Source organism: Coregonus lavaretus (assembly GCF_964263955.1).
Source record: "Coregonus lavaretus genome assembly, chromosome: 25".
Taxonomy (NCBI): Eukaryota; Metazoa; Chordata; class Actinopteri; order Salmoniformes; family Salmonidae; genus Coregonus; species Coregonus lavaretus.
The window spans coordinates 26181329-26201694 of record NC_140012.1 but is presented as its reverse complement, the minus strand read 5'-3'; the positions used below and the strand labels follow the sequence as shown (position 1 = coordinate 26201694).

General features: G+C 42.8%; 1 protein-coding gene across 3 annotated transcripts in view; it reads right to left on the bottom strand.

Moving 5' to 3' along the window:
- The window catches only part of LOC311100339 (putative sodium-coupled neutral amino acid transporter 10), a 38317-nt gene extending 18649 nt beyond the window's left edge, over positions 1–19668 (bottom strand). For 2 of the 3 annotated variants that reach the window (XM_084141224.1, XM_084141226.1), the window contains exons 1-6: positions 19440–19668; positions 18963–19251; positions 18461–18624; positions 18205–18298; positions 12341–12484; positions 9834–9958 (exon numbers count right to left, since the gene is read on the bottom strand). In XM_084141224.1, the coding sequence (XP_083997350.1) occupies positions 9834–9958; positions 12341–12484; positions 18205–18298; positions 18461–18624; positions 18963–19058 (623 nt within the window). In that variant the 5' untranslated portion in view covers positions 19059–19251; positions 19440–19668. The remainder of the gene's footprint in view (positions 1–9833; positions 9959–12340; positions 12485–18204; positions 18299–18460; positions 18625–18962; positions 19252–19439) is intronic. The other variant, XM_084141225.1, reaches the window with a different exon arrangement.
- Positions 19669–20366: the final 698 nt, after the last annotated feature.

Below are 20366 nucleotides of genomic sequence, written 5' to 3'. Positions count from 1 at the left end.
AATAGGACCCTGAACAGCTTCTACCCCCAGGAAATAAGACTGCTAAATTGTTAGTTAAATAGTTCACCAAAGAGCTACCCAAACTAACTTTTTTTGACTCATCACATACGCTGCTACTGTTTAATACCTATCCTGTTGCATAGTCACTTTATTCATGTACATATCTACCTCAATTACCTCGTAGGAAGAAGCCACTGCTTCCAAAACCACCATAAAAAAAAGCCAGAATACGGTTTGCAACTGCACATGGGGACAAAGATCGTACTTTTTGGAGAAATGTCTTCTGGTCTGATGAAACAAAAATAGAACTGTTTGGCCATAATGACCATCGTTATGTTTGGAGGAAAAAGGGGGTACTTGCAAGCCAAAGAACACAATCCCAACCGTGACGCACGGGAGAGGCAGCATCATGCTGTGGGGGTGCTTTGCTGCAGGAGGGACTGGTGCACTTCACAAAATAGATGGCATCATGAGGAAGGAAAATTACGTGGATATATTGAAGCAACATCTCAAGACATCAGTCAGGAAGTTAAAGCTTGGTCGCAAATGGGTCTTCCAAATGGACAATGACCCCAAGCATACTTCCAAAGTTGTGGCAAAATGGCTTAAGGACAACAAAGTCAAGGTGTTGGAGTGGCCATCACAAAGCCCTGACCTCAATCCTATAGAAAATGTGTGGGCAGAACTGAAAAAGCGTGTGCGAGCAAGGAGGCCTACAAACCTGACTCAGTTACACCAGCTCTGTCAGGAGGAATGGGCCAAAATTCACCCAACTTATTGTGGGAAGCTTGTGGAAGGCTACCCGAAACTTTTCACCCAAGTTAAACAATTTAAAGGCAATGCTACCAAATACTAATTGAGTGTATGTAAACTTCTGACCCACTGGGAATGTGATGAAAGAAATAAAAGCTTAAATAAAATCATTCTCTCTGCAATTATTCGGACATTTCACATTCTTAAAATAAAGTGGCGATCCTAACTGACCTAAGACACGGAATTATTACCAGGATTAAATGTCAGGAAATGTGAAAAACTGAGTTTAAATGTATTTGGCTAAAGTGTATGTAAACCTCCGACTTCAACTGTACATACTATATACATTTTATGGACACAGTCAATTTTACAATAATTATATTTTGTTTGTTTTTACTCCTGAACTTCCTCTACCCTCAACCTCTCTGATCATTTTCATGATGTCCATCCGGTTTGCTTCTATATGACATATCTTTCTAACTGTGCTCTTTCACAAAAGGTCTCAACCTATAACCTACAGTGCTTTGCAAAAGTATTCATCCCCCTTGGCGTTTTTCCTATTTTGTTGCATTACAACTTGTAATTTAAATAGATTTTTATTTGGATTTCATGTAATAGACATACAGTGAGGGAAAAAGGTATTTGATCCCCTGCTGATTTTGTAAGTTTGCCCACTGACAAAGAAATGATCAGTCTATAATTTTAATGGTAGGTTTATTTGAACAGTGAGAGACAGAATAACAACAACAAAATCCAGAAAAATGCATGTCAAAAATGTTATAAATTGATTTGCATTTTAATGAGGGAAATAAGTATTTGACCCGCTCTCAAGCAGACAGATTTCTGACTCTCAGGTGTCTTTTATACAGGTAACGAGCTGAGATTAGGAGCACACTCTTAAAGGGAGTGCTCCTAATCTCAGTTTGTTACCTGTATAAAAGACACCTGTCCACAGAAGCAAACAATCAATCAGATTCCAAACTCTCCACCATGGCCAATACCAAAGAGCTCTCCAAGGATGTCAGGGACAAGATTGTAGACCTACACAAGGCTGGAATGGGCTACAAGACCATCGCCAAGCAGCTTGGTGAGAAGGTGACAACAGTTGGTGCGATTATTCGCAAATGGAAGAAACACTAAAGAACTGTCAATCTCCCGCGGCCTAGGACTCCATGCAAGATCTCACCTCGTGGAGTTGCAATGATCATGAGAACGGTGAGGAATCAGCCCAGAACTACACGGGAGGATCTTGTCAATGATCTCAAGGCAGCTGGGACCATAGTCACCAAGAAAACAATTGGCAACACACTACGCCATGAAGGACTGAAATCCTGCAGCGCCCGCAAGGTCCCCCTGCTCAAGAAAGCACATATACATGCCCGTCTGAAGTTTGCCAATGAACATCTAAATGATTCAGAGGAGAACTGGGTAAAAGTGTTGTGGTCAGATGAGACCAAAATGGAGCTCTTTGGCATCAACTCAACTCGCCGTGTTTGGAGGAGGAGGAATGCTGCCTATGACCTCAAGAACAACATCCCCACCGTCAAACATGGAGGTGGAAACATTATGCTTTGGGGGTGTTTTTCTGCTAAGGGGACAGGACAACTTTACCGCATCAATGGGACGATGGACGGGGCCATGTACCGTCAAATCTTGGGTGAGAACCTCCTTCCCTCAGCCAGGGCATTGAAAATGGGTCGTGGATGGGTATTCCAGCATGACAATGACCCAAAACACACGGCCAAGGCAACAAAGGAGTGGCTCAAGAAGAAGCATATGAAGGTCCTGGAGTGGCCAAGCCAGTCTTCAGACCTTAATCCCATAGAAAATCTGTGGAGGGAGCTGAAAGTTTGAGTTGCCAAACGTCAGCCTCGAAACCTTAATGACTTGGAGAAGATCTGCAAAGATGAGTGGGACAAAATCCCTCCTGAGATGTGTGCAAACCTGGTGGCCAACTACAAGAAACGTCTGACCTCTGTGATTGCCAACAAGGGTTTTGCCACCAAGTACTGAGTCATGTTTTGCAGAGGGGTCAAATACTTATTTCCCTCATTAAAATGCAAATCAATTTCTAACATTTTTGACATGTGTTTTTCTGGATTTTTTTGTTGTTATTCTGTCTCTCACTGTTCAAATAAACTACCATTAAAATTATAGACGGATCAATTCTTTGTCAGTGGGCAAACGTACAAAGTCAGCAGGGGCTCAAATACTTTTTTCCCTCACTGTACACAAAATAGTCCAAATTGGTGAAGTGAAATGAAAGAAATAACTTGTTTCAGAAAATTCTAAAAAATAAATAACGGAAAAGTGGTGAGTGCATATGTATTCACCCCCTTTGCTATGAAGCCCCTAAATAAAATCTGGTGCAACTAATTACCTTCAGAAGTCACATAATTATTTAAATAAAGTGTGCAATCTAAGTGTCACATGATCTGTCACATGATCTCAGTCTATATACACACCTGTTCTGAAAGGCCCCAGAGTCTGCAACACCACTAAGCAAGGGGCACCACCAAGCAAGCAGCACCATGAAGACCAAGGAGCTCGTCAAACAGGTCAGGGACAAAGTTGTGGAGAAGTACAGATCAGGGTTGGGTTATAAAAAAATATCTGAAACTTTGAACATCCCACGGAGCACCATTAAATCCATTATTAAAATAATGGAAAGAATATGGCACCACAACAAACCTGCCAAGAGAGGGCCGCCCACCAAAACTCACGGACCAGGCAAGGAGGGCATTGATCAGAGAGGCAACAAAGACACCAAAGATAACCTCTCTGTGGATGACTTCGTCAACCATTTTGAAAAGAAGGTTGACAACATCCAATCCTAATTTATTAAGTCAAATGACACCGCTGGTCCTGCTCACACTGCCCTACCCTATGCTTTGACTTCTTTCTCCCCTCTCTCTCCAGATGAAATCTTGCGACTTGTGACGGCCGGCCGCCCAACAACCTGCCCACTTGACTCTATACCCTCCTCTCTTCTCCAGACCATTTCCGGAGACCTTCTCCCTTACCTCACCTCGCTCATCAACTCATCCTTGACCGCTGGCCATGTCCCTTCCGTCATCAAGAGAGCGAGAGTTGCACCCCTCCTCAAAAAACCTACACTCGATCCCTCCAATGTCAACAACTACAGACTAGTATCCCTTCTTTCTTTTCTCTCCAAAACTCTTGAGCGTGCCGTCTCTAGCCAACTCTCCTGCTATCTCTCTCAAAATGACCTTCTTGATCCAAACCAGTCAGGTTTCAAGACTGGTCATTCAGCTGAGACTGCTCTTCTCTGTGTCACGGAGGCTCTCTGCACTGCTAAAGCTAACTCTCTCTCCTCTGCTCTTATCCTTTTAGACCTATCTGCTGCCTTTGATACTGTGAACCATCAGATCCTCCTCTCCACCCTCTCCGAGTTGGGCATCTCCGGCACTGCTCACTCTTGGATTGCGTCCTACCTGACAGGTCGCTCCTACCAGGTGGCATGGCGAGAATCTGTCTCCGCACCACGTGCTCTCACCACTGGTGTCTCCCAGGGCTCAGTTCTAGGCCCTCTCCTATTCTCTCTATACACCAAGTCACTTGGCTCTGTCATATCCTCACATGGTCTCTCCTATCATTGCTATGCAGACGACACACAATTCATTTTCTCATTTCCCCCTTCTGATAACCAGATGGCGAATCGCATCTCTGCATGACTGGCAGACATATCAGTGTGGATGTCGGATCACCACCTCAAGCTGAACCTCAGCAAGACGGCGCTGCTCTTCCTCCCGGGAAGGACTGCCCGCTCCATGATCTCGCCATCATGGTTGACAACTCCATTGTGCCCTCCTCCCAGAGTGCAAAGAACACCCTGTCGTTCTCCGCTAACATCAAAGCGGTGACCTGATCCTGCAGGGTCATGCTCTACAACATTCGCAGAGTACGGCCCTACCTTACACAGAAAGCGGCACAGGTCCTAATCCAGGCACTTGTCATCTCCCGTCTGGATTACTGCAACTCGCTGTTGGCTGGGCTCCCTGCCTGTGCCATTAAACCCCTACAACTTATCCAGAACGCTGCAGCCCGTCTGGTGTCAACCTTCCCAAGTTCTCTCATGTCACCCCGCTCCTCCGCACACTCCACTGGCTTCCAGTTGAGGCTTGCATCTACTACAATACCATGGTGCTTGCCTATGGAGCTGTGAGGGGAACAGCACCTCCTTACCTTCAGGCCCATCCAACTTGAAGGAGATGGAGCAGTTTTGCCTTGAAGAATGGGCAAAAATCCCAGTGGCTAGATGTGCCAAGCTTAGAGACATACATCAAGAGACTTGCAGCTGTAATTGCTGCAAAAGGTGGCTCTACAAAGTATTGACTTTGGGGGGGGGGGGGGGGGGGGGGGGGGTGAATAGTTATGCACACTCAAGTTCAGTTTTTTGTCTTATTTCTTGTTTGTTCCACAATAAAAAATATTTTGCATCTTCAAAGTGGTAGGCATATTGTGTAAATCAAATGATACAAACCCCCCAAAAATCAATTTTAATTCCAGGTTGTAAGGCAACAAAATAGGAAAAATGCCAAGGGGGGTGAATACTTTCGCACGCCACTGTATATACTTATTATGGACACAGTATGCTTTACATTAGTTATCTTGTTGTTATTAGTTGTTGTTAGTTGTTATTAGTCCCATCCTTCAACTCCATTCAACACCTCCCATCTATCTCTTAAGACCATCCATATTGGATTTCTATTTGCCATATATTTTTCAACTGTACTGTGATGTTTCACAAAAGTTCTGAACCCTTCTATTCTCATTGTTTCTACAGATTGTAAATTGAAAATAAATGTTTTTGCTAAAAGTATTATTATATTATTGATCGATTGACTATTACTTTTCAGATCACCCAGTAGTGCTATCTGCAGGGTTAGCTCCAGGTAAATATTGCAATCCTTCAGCCATTCCTGGACCTGTGACCAAAAACAAGCTACAAATGGACAGTACCAAAGCAAATGATCTAATGATTCTGTCTCTTCGCAGCAAAATCTGCAGAGCTGGGAAGACTGTATCCCCCATATAAATAACATTCTATTGGTAGCAAGAATTTTGTATAATAATTTAAATGGAAAAATTCTAAGTTTTGAATCCGGCGTCGTTTTGCGTATCAGTTCATAAACACTATGCCATAGAATCGGTACGTCAAAAATCTCTTTCCAACTATTTTGCAATCTATATGGGATGGCTGTCAATCCTTTGGTCCTTAAATTAAACTGGTATACTTTTTTATTTATCACAATTTTCTTTAACCAATGATGTTCTTTAATGCAGGGCCGACAGACAAGTTCCTTACTTTTTCCCCCTTCCACTTTCCTCTTCCATTTTTGCGGTAATGCTACAATTATTTGGTTGTAATTTGGGTAGAGCAGACATTTCCATATGTTTTTGTTAGCTGCATGTGCGACATAACTCCACCAGTCCTACCTATGATATCATTTACGAAGATTATACCATTTTTAAACATTTTTTCAAAAAAATAATGTTTTTTTTATCAATTAGTATATTTGAGTTTAACCACAATATTTGTTGCATTATTTGTTCTGTCGTTTCTGGAGGATTAAATTGAAATTGCAACCAACTTTCTATGCTTTAATATTTAATAATTTCTGTCCTCCGAAATCATATTAATTATATAAATAGGCCCGTTTAATTTTGTCTGGCTTGCAGTTCCAAATAAAATAATATTTTTTTCTCAAAAACTGCTCGCTAGGCGTAGGCAAGCCCATAAGCAAATAGGTAAACTGGGATAATACTAAAGAGTTAATCAGGGTGAATTTTCCACAAATAGACAGGTATTTACCTTTCCATGGTAGCAAGATCTTATCTATTTTTGCTAACTTTCTATTAAAATGTATTGGAGTGAGATCATTTATTTCATTTGGGATATGTATTCCGAGTATATCCACATCACCATCAGACCATTCTATTGGTAAACTACATGGTCATGTAAAAACTGTCTTTTTTAGTGATCCAATACGTAATATAGTAAATGTATCATAATTTGGTAGGTAGAAAATGTAACTAGATCCTCTATGAGGCTGTGGAGGGATTCAAGTTGTGGATTTAAAAGAAAACATGAATCATCAGGGTACAATGACACCTTTGTTTTTAAGCCCTGGATTTCTAATCCCTTGATATTATTGTTGGATCTGATTTTAATAGCTAACATTTCGATGGCCATAATAAATAGATATGCCGATAGTGGACAACCTTGTTTTACTCCTCGACAGTTTAAAACTTTCTGAGAAATAGCCAAACAGAAATAGTAAAAACTGATTTTGTTTGCTTACTGTTTGAGGTGAAAAAAACTTTACTTTGAGAAGCTCCACAGCTCATTAGTGGTGGTGCATTAAGCCAATCAGAAATACTATCTGATCCCAAAATGGGCCCATTTATTTGCCTACATTTGCGAGCAGGCCAGGTAGCCTTATTCTATGCGTAATCAGGTGTGCGTCCTTACTCAACATTGACAGGAGTGCTCCAAACAAAAGACAATGACTAAATTGACAAAACTCGTAAATGGAATGAAATAAACCGAAACTTGTTTCTCACAAGTGTAGCATAGGTTGTGCGCTCTGAAAACAACGTGTCCACTCCAACAATGAGAACGGTAAAAGACTGGAATAATTATATATTGAATGAATTAACAGACATGACCATAACCAAACAAACATTGTAGATTAGAAATTATAGGAATTAACAGTAAATGTATTACTGGTGATATATGTAATGGGAAATTGATAGACACTAACAATCAAACGTAAACAATTCACACAATGAAGTTATGAAAACAATGATTGTGCACAAATTGGCAGGAGAGAGCGCATTCTGGAGACATGCATTGTGCAGCCACACTCCCCTTCTTCTTGGACTGTGCCATCCCCGTGGCCTCTGCAATGGACTAGTTCACTAAGATGGGCGCGAATAAGACAGGGGTCTTGTGTGCCATAAAAAGAAACATATATATTTGCTACTGCTCGGCTAAAGAAAATCTCGGTCGACCAACAGCCTATCGACCAAAGAATCGACCAGTCAAATAATTGGGGTCAGCCCTAGTATATAGCCAAGTTATCGTTATTCATTGTGTATTTATTATTACTTTTCTATTATTTCTCCATTTTCTTTCTCTCTGCATTGTTGGTAAGGACCCGTAAGGATTTCACTGTTAGTCTACACCTGTTGTTTTATGAAGCATGTGACAAATAACATTTTATTTGGCTTGTCCCCTCTGACTTCAAAATGGCCAGAGTCGCTCCCCTCCTCAAGAAACCAACACTCAACCCCTCTGACGTCAAAAACTACAGATCGGTATCCCTTCTTTCTTTTCATTCCAAAACACCTGAGCTGGCTGTCTCTGACCAACTCTCTCGCCATTTCTTTCAGAACGATCTTCATGAGTCACGGAGTGTCACGGAGGCTCTCCGCACTGCCAAAGCTGACTCTCTCTCTGTTCTCATCCTCCTAGATCTATCCACTGCCTTTTGACACTGTCAGGGTTGGGCGTCTCAGGTTCTGCACACTCTTGGATCGCATCCTACCTGACTGGCCGCTCCTCTCAGGTGACGTCGAGAGGATCTCTGTATGCACCACGTACTCTCACAACTGGTGTCCCCCAGGGCTCGGTTCTAGGCTTATCCAGAACGCTGCAGCCCGCTTGGTGTTCAACTTTCCCAAGTTCTCCCATGTCACCCCGCTCCTCTGCATACTCCACTTGCTTCCAGTCAAAGCTTGCATCCACTAGAAGACCATGGTACTTTCCTATGGAGCAGCAAGAGGAACTGCTCTTCCCTACCTTCAGGCTTTGCTCAAACCCTACACCCCAACCGAGTACTCTGTTCTGCCACCTCTGGTCTCTTGGCCCTCCCACCCCTACGGGAGAGCAGCTCTTCTCTGTCCAGTCAAAGTTCTTACCTGTCCTGGCACCCCAATGGTGGAACTAGCTTCCCCGAGTCCCTGCCCATCTTCCGAAAACATCTGAAACCCTATCTCTTCAAAGAGTATCTTCAATAATCCCACAGCACCCTGCCTCACACCACCCCCACCCAAAACAAAATACAAAAACAATGTGCCTTTCGTGAACTAGCGCTGGACTCCCCTACCCCCCTTACTAGCACTGACTTTGCTGACAGTTACTTTATTGAGGAAACATTTACTTTCTATGACTGAGATATGTGGTTGTCCCACCTAGCGATCTTAAGATGAATGCACTGTAAGTCGCTCTGTATAAGAGCGTCTGCTAAATGACTAACATGTCAAATGTAGAGGGGGAAGAAAATGCTCTCTTGGTCCATCTCTCGCTAGTTACATTGTAGATCCTATTCTTTACTCCTCAAGATCTCCAATCAACATCTCTTGTCTCCAGGCTTCAACTGCCGGTATGCAAGCAGTGCTGTTGTGATAAATAACATATTTTCCCAGGACTAGAATGCAGCTCCTGGCAACACATAAAAAAAACTGCACTGAAACAACATGATGCACTTTTGTTAGACAGATAGAACTACAGCAGGCTACTGCGTCCAGAAGTAGTAGTACCTGGCGAAAGAACAAGGAATGAAGTAGCCAATTGGTTAAGCGTGAAGCTGTGAAAGTGAAACAGCAAGCTCCCCCTACAAACATCCCCCACCCCTAACTCTCCATCCAAAAACTCTGTCTCCGTCACCTTGCAGACTAACCCTATAGCCTTTGTGTTGTCTTTATGAATACAGGTAGTCATGCGCCATTCAGTACATTTATCAGTGTTCTACATGCAACAATAGCACATTTACAACATATTAGGTGCAGCATGAAAGAAAGACCACATGAACTATCATGTCCATTCTACCCATTCTATTTCTGTCTCTAGACTCTACATCCTGGTCATGTTCAATAGGCACGAAACAGGAAACTTTTTCAAACTTATTTGACAAGTTTAGGTATGTACCCCTCCATTACTCTTTTTATAAAGTGTCTCTGACTTCTTTTTGTGCCTGACGAACACAACCCATATCCTATCACCCTTTCAGGGACTGCGCAGGAGGGGCAGGGAGGGACTGGGAGGTACTTACGACTGACAGGCGAAGGCCATGCCACAGATAGGGAGGCAGCGAAAGACACCGTCCCAGCGCACCACACTGACCCGCCCCAGCCAAAAGCCACTGAGTAGCCCGTGTTTGAATGAGGACAACACCATCTGAGGGAGGGAGGGGGGAGAGCAGGGGGAGTTATGGCATGAACCAAAAGAGGAAGAGGAGGGGGAAGAGGAGGAGAGAAGCCCATGCTGAAGGCCTGTCTGATCATGAATGAAAGAATGAAGAGGGGAGGAACCGGAGAAAATGAATTTGAACACAACATTTAAAATGAGACAGAATATGCCATGTTGATTAAAAAAAGGTCTCCTCCTGTCCAAATAAGGTTGTGACGATTTCAGAAATCATCCTCTCGGACCTGTTAGAGATTTACACATGCCCAATGCCCAACTAGTAGGGCTGCACGATTAATCGAATTGTAATCTAAATTGCGATATTGACATGTGCAATATCCATATGACAAGAGGCTGCGATATTTCGAAACAGCCATCTGTAATGCCCGTATTTTTACTTTGGATTTATTTCTTGAGTTGACAGAGTTCTCTCCACCCCCTGTCACTCAACCAGGCAGTTCCTCATGCTCGAGATTCACTCTGCATGCATTGACCAAACAGCATGCAGTCAACAGATTTTTCCAAACAAGAACAACACAACTTTCCACCTTGCTTCTTAATATAAATCCACATATTTTCTATATTATACTATTTGTTTGTGTAACTTGCTCTTAGTTGGTCTTAGGAAGCTGCAAATATGCTGAAAGGTTTCCTGTTAGCCCCTAATGCTAATCGCTAGCTAAATCCACTGATAGGGCAAATCTTGCTAGCAAACTTTTGCTCTAATACAGGCCGCTATATCAGCATTGTTTGTGCAACAGCTGGTTCTTAATCAGAGAGGAAAAGGTGAAGAATATTCTAAAATCTTTGTATGAATGTACCTATCCATTTAAATCTAATTAGGGTCCCATGGGAAAGACTGACCAACACTTTGGTTCCTGCTCTGTCATAACCATCTCCTCCCTTACTTTTTCATTCGTTGTCATGCAAAACAAAACTGCAAGTGCCCACTGTATTCCAACCATAAAATTAAAATGATTATTCAATTTCTATGATTCCAACAGTTTACCCAAGTGTTTTGATCGATAATGGCAAGTAAAATCACAATATTTGGTACAAAAATAGCTATTTGTTTTTTGCCCATATCGTGCAGCCCTACCAACTAGAATGCAGAATTTGAAGACTGATCAAGAAAATAAATATATTTTTGAGGAGGGGCAGATGTTTTGATCGGTACAGCATTTACGGTCTGTAGTTGCTTCCCATATCCAGCTCCAGAGGACCAGAGAGAGAGAGCTCCATGAGCATCCTCCACATCAGAGGACGGCAGTTGAGGGGGGGCAGGGGTTGAGCAATCAATAATTGTGCACCCCCTTGCCTCCAAACCATAGACACCATTGACACACAAACCACCTAAAGACAAACAAAAATGAATTTGAAGAGGGGAGAGGAAATGGAAATGCGAGGATTGGTTTTGATACAATTTGATTTGAGATTGAGGATGCTATTAGTTTTGGGAGGTGGTAGGTGGGTGGGGGTTGAATTTCGTCCCCTTAGCGTCGGAGTTGATACCTTCCCCCAGGTCGGAGTTCAAGGGTCGTTTCCATGGTTACTTACGGGTGACAGCAGAAGGTGGTGGCGATAATGGGCAGGCACTGTATGACACCCCTGACCCGCCACAGGTGCACGCGCTCGAACCAGGAGCCTGAGATCAGGCCGTAACGCAGAGAAGACATGACTATCTACAGCAGCCAGCCAGACAGCAGTCAGCAGCAACACAGGAGAGGAGAGAAACAGTCACAAGGGAGAGGAAGGTAGAGAGAATCGTAAAGGAGGTGTCAGAAAGGAAGGGAAGGGGGGGGGGGGGGGGGGGGGGGGAGTCAAGAACGGCAGTGAGAGAGAAGAAAGTAAGAGAGGAAGGGAGATACATCAGTTAGAGGGTTAGTGGTCTGGACCAGGTTGGGTGGTGGTCAGGGCCAGGACTGGGTCTGGTTCTAATCGCAGACACCACAGTACTCCAACTCACAGTGGTGTTCAGTAGAGATGTCATGGTTTTGCTACAGGAGGTCGGGGCAGAGCACAGGATAGCACAAAGAGGCTACACTATACTACAGTAGCAGTGCTAAAGACTAACTGTGAAAGCAGTGCAAACACTACAGAAATACACAGAGCCATCGACAATAACATCAACAACAATCACAACAATACTCCCAACATCAATACATTTTCACAATAGAGTCAACGAAAAGACAAGGGAGTCACACAGTGTCAACAGACATTCTGTCAGGTTTTTACAAAGAATTATGGCTCCTCTATCGAGTAAAATGTATATTAGCAAAACTCAACATTTTACCCATCTGAGTAGGGCCCTCTTTTACACCTGTTGCAGGCAGCCCTGTACCCCTTCCCATACCCGTGTGGTTGCGGTCTCACCGTGAACATGAAGAAAGTGTAGAACATGAGGGCCATGGCAGAGAAGGACTGGATGGATGACATCATGTTCCTCTGCAGACTGAGAGGCAGCACGATGAACAGAGACACCGTGATCAGCAGCAGCACACGGAAACCAAATGACACCTGCGAAGGGCGAGACAGGACACAAGCTCTAACCAATCATAACACACATACAATCAGTTCAAACCAATCAGCAACAGTACAAGGAAACTAAATTACACTTGGGGTGCGTTCAGTTCGATTGAACGTTTTCTATGTTGCAGAACATTTTGTACTGAATGACACGTTTCCCCAAAACGTTCTTGTACTTTCTTGAACAGACGTCTGCTCCATTTGGTGAGTGTGGCTTGAAGCAATGAGTGACGTATTTAAAAGGACAGCGGCCACGCTGACAGCATTCCCCAACCCAACTCCTCCCCGTTTTTTTTCAACTGGTCGTTCAGTACAGCACCGTTTCCGTTTAATTAAACATTCCAGTACGTTTTTTCGTACTGAACGCAGCCCTTGGGGAGGTTGGGACAGGAAACTAATCAGACCAATCACATCACACACAGTCAGGTCTGAGACTGTACATCTAATCAGAGCATTTATGAATGTTTATGTACCCCTTATGATGACATTATTTGTCTATATGCAGGTGATTTATTAGGTGCCTTTCACATGTAAACTGGGTTAGGGAAGATGGGATTGTATTAGGGCTGCACAATTAACCAAATTCAGATCGAAATTGCGATATTGACAATATCCATATCGCAAGAGGCTGTTATTTTCTCCTTTCTTTGACACTCCGTCAACACAACAAAAACTAGACTACGGTACCTCCTCCAATGAGATGCGCTAGACTCTGTTCATTCACTCTCTACATGCACAGAGGATGCTGACCAATCACAAGCGGGCTCTCATTCACTGCATGGCATGCACATGCTGGCCAATCACAATCGTCCCCGCTTAGATGCTGGTGAGGAGAGAAAGGGCTTCACAGAGTGTCATAAACATGAGTGTTGCTAGCGCTAACGAGAATGTAGATTTAATGCCAAAGAAGGGCGCATCTTCGGTGGTATGGCAGTATTTCGGCTACAGGCAAACCGATGTCAACCAAATGCAAATGTTGTGCAAAAAGTGCCTTTGAGTTGTGGCGACAACACGACACATTTATTCAATCATTTGAAGAAGAACCATCCCCTACTTTAGGACGATTGAGCCATAGCCAGCCACCTACAGTGCATTCTGAGAGTATTCAGACCCCTTGACTTTTTCCACATTGTTACGTTACAGCCTTATTCTAAAATTGATTAAAATGTTTGTTTTTTCCTCAATCTACACACAATACTCCATATCGACATAGCAAAAACTGTTTTTTAGAAATGTTTGCAAATGTATTAAAAATAAAAAACAGAAATAACACATTTACATAAGTATTCAGACCCTTTACTCAGTACTTTGAAGGACCTTTGGCAGCGATTACAGCCTCAAGTCTCTTGGGTATGACGCTACAAGCTTGACACACTTGTATTTGGGGAGTTTCTCCCATTCTTCTCTGCAGATCCTCTCAAGCTCTGTCAGGTTGGATGGGGAGAGTCGCTGCACAGCTATTTTCAGGTCTCTCCAGAGATGTTCGATCGGGTTCAAGTCAGGGCTCTAGCTGGGCCACTCAAGGACATTCAGAGACTTGTCCTGAAGCCACTCCTGCGTTGTTTTGGCTGTGTGCTTAGTGTCGTTGTCCTGTTGGAAGGTGAACCTTTGCCCAAGTCTGAGGTCCTGAGCACTCTGGAGCAGGTTTTCATCAAGGATCTGCCGCTGAAAAACATCCCCACAGCATGATGCTGCCACCACAATGTTTCACCGTAGGGATGGTGCCAGGTTTCCTCCAGACATGATGCTTAGCATTCAGGCCAAAGAGTTCAATCTTGGTTTCATCAGACCAGAGAATCTTGTTTATCATGGTCTGAGAGTCCTTTAAGTGCCTTTTGGCAAACTCACAGCGGGCTGTCATGTGCCTTTTACTGAGGAGTGGCTTCCGTCTGGCCACTCTACCATAAAGGCCTGATTTGTGGAGTGCTGCAGAGATGGTTGTCCTTCTGGAAGGTTCTCCCATCTCCACAGAGGAACTCTGGAGCTCTATCAGAGTGACCATCGGGTTCTTAGTCACCTCCCTGACCAAGGCCCTTCTCCCCCGATTGCTCAGTGGCCGGGCGGCCAGCTCTAGGAAGAGTCTTGGTGGTTCCAAACTTCTTCCATTTAAGAATGTTGGAGGCCACTGTGTTCTTGGGGACCTTCAATGCTGCAGAAATGTTTTGGTACCCTTCCCCAGAGCTGTGCCTCAACACAATCCTGTCTCTGAGCTCCACTGACAATTCATTCGACCTCATGGCTTGGTTTTTGCTCAGACATGCACTGTCAACTATATACAGTGGGGGGAAAAAGTATTTAGTCAGCCACCAATTGTGCAAGTTCTCCCACTTAAAAAGATGAGAGAGGCCTGTAATTTTCATCATAAGTACACGTCAACTATGACAGACAAAATGAGAAAAAAAAATCCAGAAAATCACATTGTAGGATTTTTTATGAATTTATATGCAAATTATGGTGGAAAATAAGTATTTGGTCAATAACAACGTTTCTCAATACTGTGTTATATAACCTTTGTTGGCAATGACACAGGTCAAACGTTTTCTGTAAGTCTTCACAAGGTTTTCACACACTGTTGCTGGTATTTTGGCCCATTCCTCCATGCAGATCTCCTCTAGAGCAGTGATGTTTTGGGGCTGTCGCTGGGCAACACGGACTTTCAACTCCCTCCAAAGATTTTCTATGGGGTTGAGATCTGGAGACCGGCTAGGCCACTCCAGGACCTTGAAATGCTTTTTACGAAGCCACTCCTTCATTGCCCGGGCGGTGTGTTTGGGATCATTGTCATGCTGAAAGACCCAGCCACGTTTCATCTTCAATGCCCTTGCTGATGGAAGGAGGTTTTCACTCAAAATCTCACGATACATGGCCCCATTCATTCTTTCCTTTACACAGATCAGTCGTCCTGGTCCCTTTGCAGAAAAACAGCCCCAAAGCATGATGTTTCCACCCCCATGCTTCACAGTAGGTATGGTGTTCTTTGGATGCAACTCAGCATTCTTTGTCCTCCAAACACGACGAGTTGAGTTTTTACCAAAAAGTTCTATTTTGGTTTCATCTGACCATATGACATTCTCCCAATCCTCTTCTGGATCATCCAAATGCACTCTAGCAAACTTCAGACGGGCCTGGACATGTACTGGCTTAAGCAGAGGGACACGTCTGGCACTGCAGGATTTGAGTCCCTGGCGGCGTAGTGTGTTACTGATGGTAGGCTTTGTTACTTTGGCCCCAGCTCTCTGCAGGTCATTCACTAGGTCCCCCCGAGTGGTTCTGGGATTTTTGCTCACCATTCTTGTGATTATTTTGACCCCACGGGGTGAGATCTTGCGTGGAGCCCCAGATCGAGGGAGATTATCAGTGGTCTTGTATGTCTTCCATTTCCTAATAATTGCTCCCACAGTTGATTTCTTCAAACCAAGCTGCTTACCTATTGCAGATTCAGTCTTCCCAGCCTGGTGCAGGTCTACAATTTTGTTTCTGTTGTCCTTTGACAGCTCTTTGGTCTTGGCCATAGTGGAGTTTGGAGTGTGACTGTTTGAGGTTGTGGACAGGTGTCTTTTATACTGATAACAAGTTCAAACAGGTGCCATTAATACAGGTAACGAGTGGAGGACAGAGGAGCCTCTTAAATAAGAAGTTACAGGTCTGTGAGAGCCAGAAATATTGCTTGTTTGTAGGTGACCAAATACTTATTTCCCACCATAATTTGCAAATAAATTCATAAAAAAATCCTACAATGTGATTTTCTGGATTAATTTTTCTCATTTTGTCTGTCATAGTTGACGTGTACCTATGATGAAAATTACAGGCCTCTCTCATCTTTTTAAGTGGGAGAACTTGCACAATTGGTGGCTGACTAAATAATTTTTTTCCCCCACTGTAGACAGGTGTCTGCCTTACCAAATCATGTTCAATCAATTGAATTTACCACAGGTGGACTCCAACCAAGTTGTAGAAACATCTCAAGGATGACCAATAGAAACAGGATGCACCTGAGCTCAATTTTGAGTCTCATAGCAAAGGGTCTGAATACTTATGTAAATAAGGTATTTCTGTTTTTTATTTTTTATAAATTTGCAAAATGTCTAAAAACCTGTTTTCGCTTTGTCATTATGGGGTATTGTGTGTAGATTGATGAGGACAACAATTGATTTAATCAATTTTAGAATAAGGCTGTAACGTAGCAAAATGTGGAAAAAGTCAAGGGATCTGAATACTTTCCGAATGCACTGTACGTTAAGCTGGCATTGATTGCCGATGCGTTTTCAAGTGTAACACCCTACGAAAACACATCCCACAGACACATAGAAATCACAGAGGCTATCACCTATCAAACATTTAGCCAAAGACATGATTCATATTTACACTTACTGTAGTACGTTTACATGCACACTAGTAATTCTATATTAAACTGAGTATGGCATTAGTCATGTAAACATCTTAATCTGCGTAAATCATACTCAAAGTAAGCATACACCGATTAAAAGCACGAGATTCCTTCTTTTGTGCAAGTGATGCATAAACATTAATACCAGGAATTAAGTGAGTTCGGAAAAACTGAATGCATTCATCTTAGAAATTGTTTTGAAACTTTACATGTCTGAACTCAGAATCAAATAGGCTTCACAAAAACAACATGGTCGCTGTGGTAGAACGTTTATTTTGACTGCCGATTTTTTTCTGCATTTATCAAAGTCCTATCAGGTAGCCTGATTTCAGATGTGTCCATGGAAACAGGATCATTAGGGAAATCATTATTCTTGCAAAGAATGTAAATGTTTAAATCAAACTATTATATTAATCTGACTATTCACAATAATCGTATTATTGTGTGCATGTAACTGTAGACGGCTTCAAGAAGATTATTTTAAAAAGCTGGACAGGAGATAAAAGACTGCATTTCTCACATATTTCTCCCAAGTTGCCATCCCAACACTATATAACAAAATGAAGGGAGAAGTTGAAACAGAGCTCACCCATGTTGTTTATTACGTGACTACAACAGACCTTTGCTCTCGTAGAACGACCGAGCGCTACATTCCTTTGAAACTACACTTGATGAGTAGTTTCAACTGAAAGGTTGGTGCTTGCAAACATCATAGGCTACTTACCCGGAGATCACATGGAAGAAAACATCACTCTGGGGTTGAGAGAAGCTTTAGTCACCTGGGGCCTGAATGAGGAGCAGCAAGTCTGCATAACAATAACGCCGCAAACGTGGTAAAGGCCATCGCGTTGAATGACTGGACCAGACTCCAATGTTTTGGACACAGGCTGCACCTTGCAATCGGTAGGCTACGTGTTACATGTTTTTAAAGCAATTTGACTTCATTTCAATTATATAATTATGATTGAGCCTACTTATACATAATTACACAATCATAAGCTTTCTATTCCATCGGTTAATATGTAGGTGTAATAATCCTATCTATTATCATATGTTTAACAATGTTGGAAAATATTTGTTTAATTTGGTTTTGTATTCAGTTAGCACAGCATGTATTAATTCATATGATCTCAATTTAGAACTGATGTTCTCTACCCTGACACTTGTTTTAACCATGTCTGATGGAATGACCAAGTTTTTTTTAAATCGCAATATCTGGGCCAAAAAATTCGCTATTTTATATTTTGTCCAAATCATGCACGGAAATTGTATTCTCTATTGTTTTCTCTGATTGCTTCTGTAATTCAAAACTCATGACTCCTACCGGTAGGCCCAACAACTGGGCGAAGAAATTAGAGCCCAGGTCTGCGATGACGACATAGAAGGCAATACAGGTCCCCAACATCAGACCTATCATACTGTAGAGAAAGAGCGAGAGGGAGGGTGAGAGAGAGGGAGAGAGACCAAGAGAGAGAAGGAGGAAGAGGGAGAGGCATTCAGACATTAGCATTTGATCAAGGCTCTAAAGACACAAGATATACATCACAACAGTATTGGCTCTCAAAGGAAAGAACACATACCTGGTCTCCACCAGTGTTTTGCCTGGTTTGCCATAGGCATGGAAAGCTAGGCCAGCATAAGTCCTGCGTTTGGTGCTGTTAGCCGTGTGGACCAGAAACATACACGACTGGTGGGTCATCCACGAACAGAAGAACAGCAACAGAGTCCCCATCACTATCCCACACTACAGCAAGAGAGAAGCAGAGAGAGAGAGAGTTATTTCAAAACTGCAAATATGGCAACTCTGTCATACACATTTCATATTGACAGGGGCATGATGGGGGCCTAAAATGGCAATTCGGTACAAAGATGTCAAGATCAGCATAAAGCATGAGGTGCACAGCCTGTATAATGCACCTGTTACGGCGCGTGGAAAGGTAAAGACGGAACATATGGTCCCTCATTCAATGCCGTCACACTAGTAGGTTATCTATCGTTCGCAAAGTCGCCACACACCATATGATAAACTACCTCTGCAATGGGAATAATCGTGTGACCGGTGTAAGTTAGCCGAAACCGTACCTGTTTGAAACAGAACGGCATGGTCAGAACGCTCACTCCAACGATGCTGTTGACAACGTTCATGATCAAACCCCAGTTCGAAGCCGCCGCCGTCATTTTTAAAGGTTAGGTTTTCTTCACCACACAAAAAAACGTGAAATACTACGTAGAGCAATGACCACGGGAAAGTGGCGGCCGTTATTTGGTCCAAGTTGCGATGATGACAGTAGTTGAATCCGTCCGATTCTGCTTTGCTTTTTCCAAAGCGTATCCTTTTCAAGAGTTATGTGACGTGGCGCTAGTAGGATAGCTAGAGAAACAAAAACATGCCGATCAAGCAAACTAGATCATTCAGCTAAAATACATGTAGCTATGTACATTTCATTTCATGAAATAAAATAAGTTTATCTGCATCGTGCATCTACGTTCAAAAGGAAAATTTGACAGCTGAAAGGAAATCGAGATTTTGTTGTTGCAAAAACTTTGTTCAACACACACCTACAGTATTCGATTCCCTCGAGGTTGAAGCTTACGTTATCATCGGTGACTGATCTACTCTTGTCCACTGGGTTAAAAATAGACCGTTATAAATTGATATCCATCACATAACGCGATAAGGTTTTATTTTAATATTTACCATGCGATAAACAACTACAAAAGCTACGGAAAACACTATTTCCTGAACGCGTAACCAGGAAGTATGAATCTGGCTCTTCTTCTTCGATGTGGTTTAACGGCGGTTTGGCATCCAATAAATGTTGCATTACCGCCACCTACTAGACTGGAGTATATCTCCTTTATACTTCGCTTGATAAAATAAAAATAAAACAAATACCCTACCATCTAACACTACACAATTTTTTTTACAAATGTATAATATCATACTCCACTATTTAAATCTATTTAGTCCTGAAAGAATGGGTCACCACCACTTAACACACCCTGTGTGTCTCTCACACCAAAGTCTCGCACACCCAAATACCTCTCTTCAGCTGCCACTACAACCTCTATTTTCTGCGATTTACGTTTCATCCCTGCGGTACAGTTGATAACCATTGCTATAAATGCCAAAAATCCAATCTTACTGAAGCATATATCACTTGTTGGTTTATCCCTCTGTACTGGTACAGATCTACTACTCACACCACTCCTCTCAGGATCCCTCCCCCTTGACCCATCTTCCTCTACTTTCTTCACTGCCTCAACATATGACAACTTCTGCACTACTCTAACCCTGGAAACCTCAACCTGCCTCTCTCGCACTGAATATTTCTGATCCCCAGCCCCATAGGCACGCCTACAATTAACACATACCACTACTTTCCCCAATGCACACTTCTCACACCTAGGAACCTCCCTCCTATACACCGCTGCCACATGCCCATAAGCTTGACACCTGTAACAACGTAATGTATTCGGCTTAAA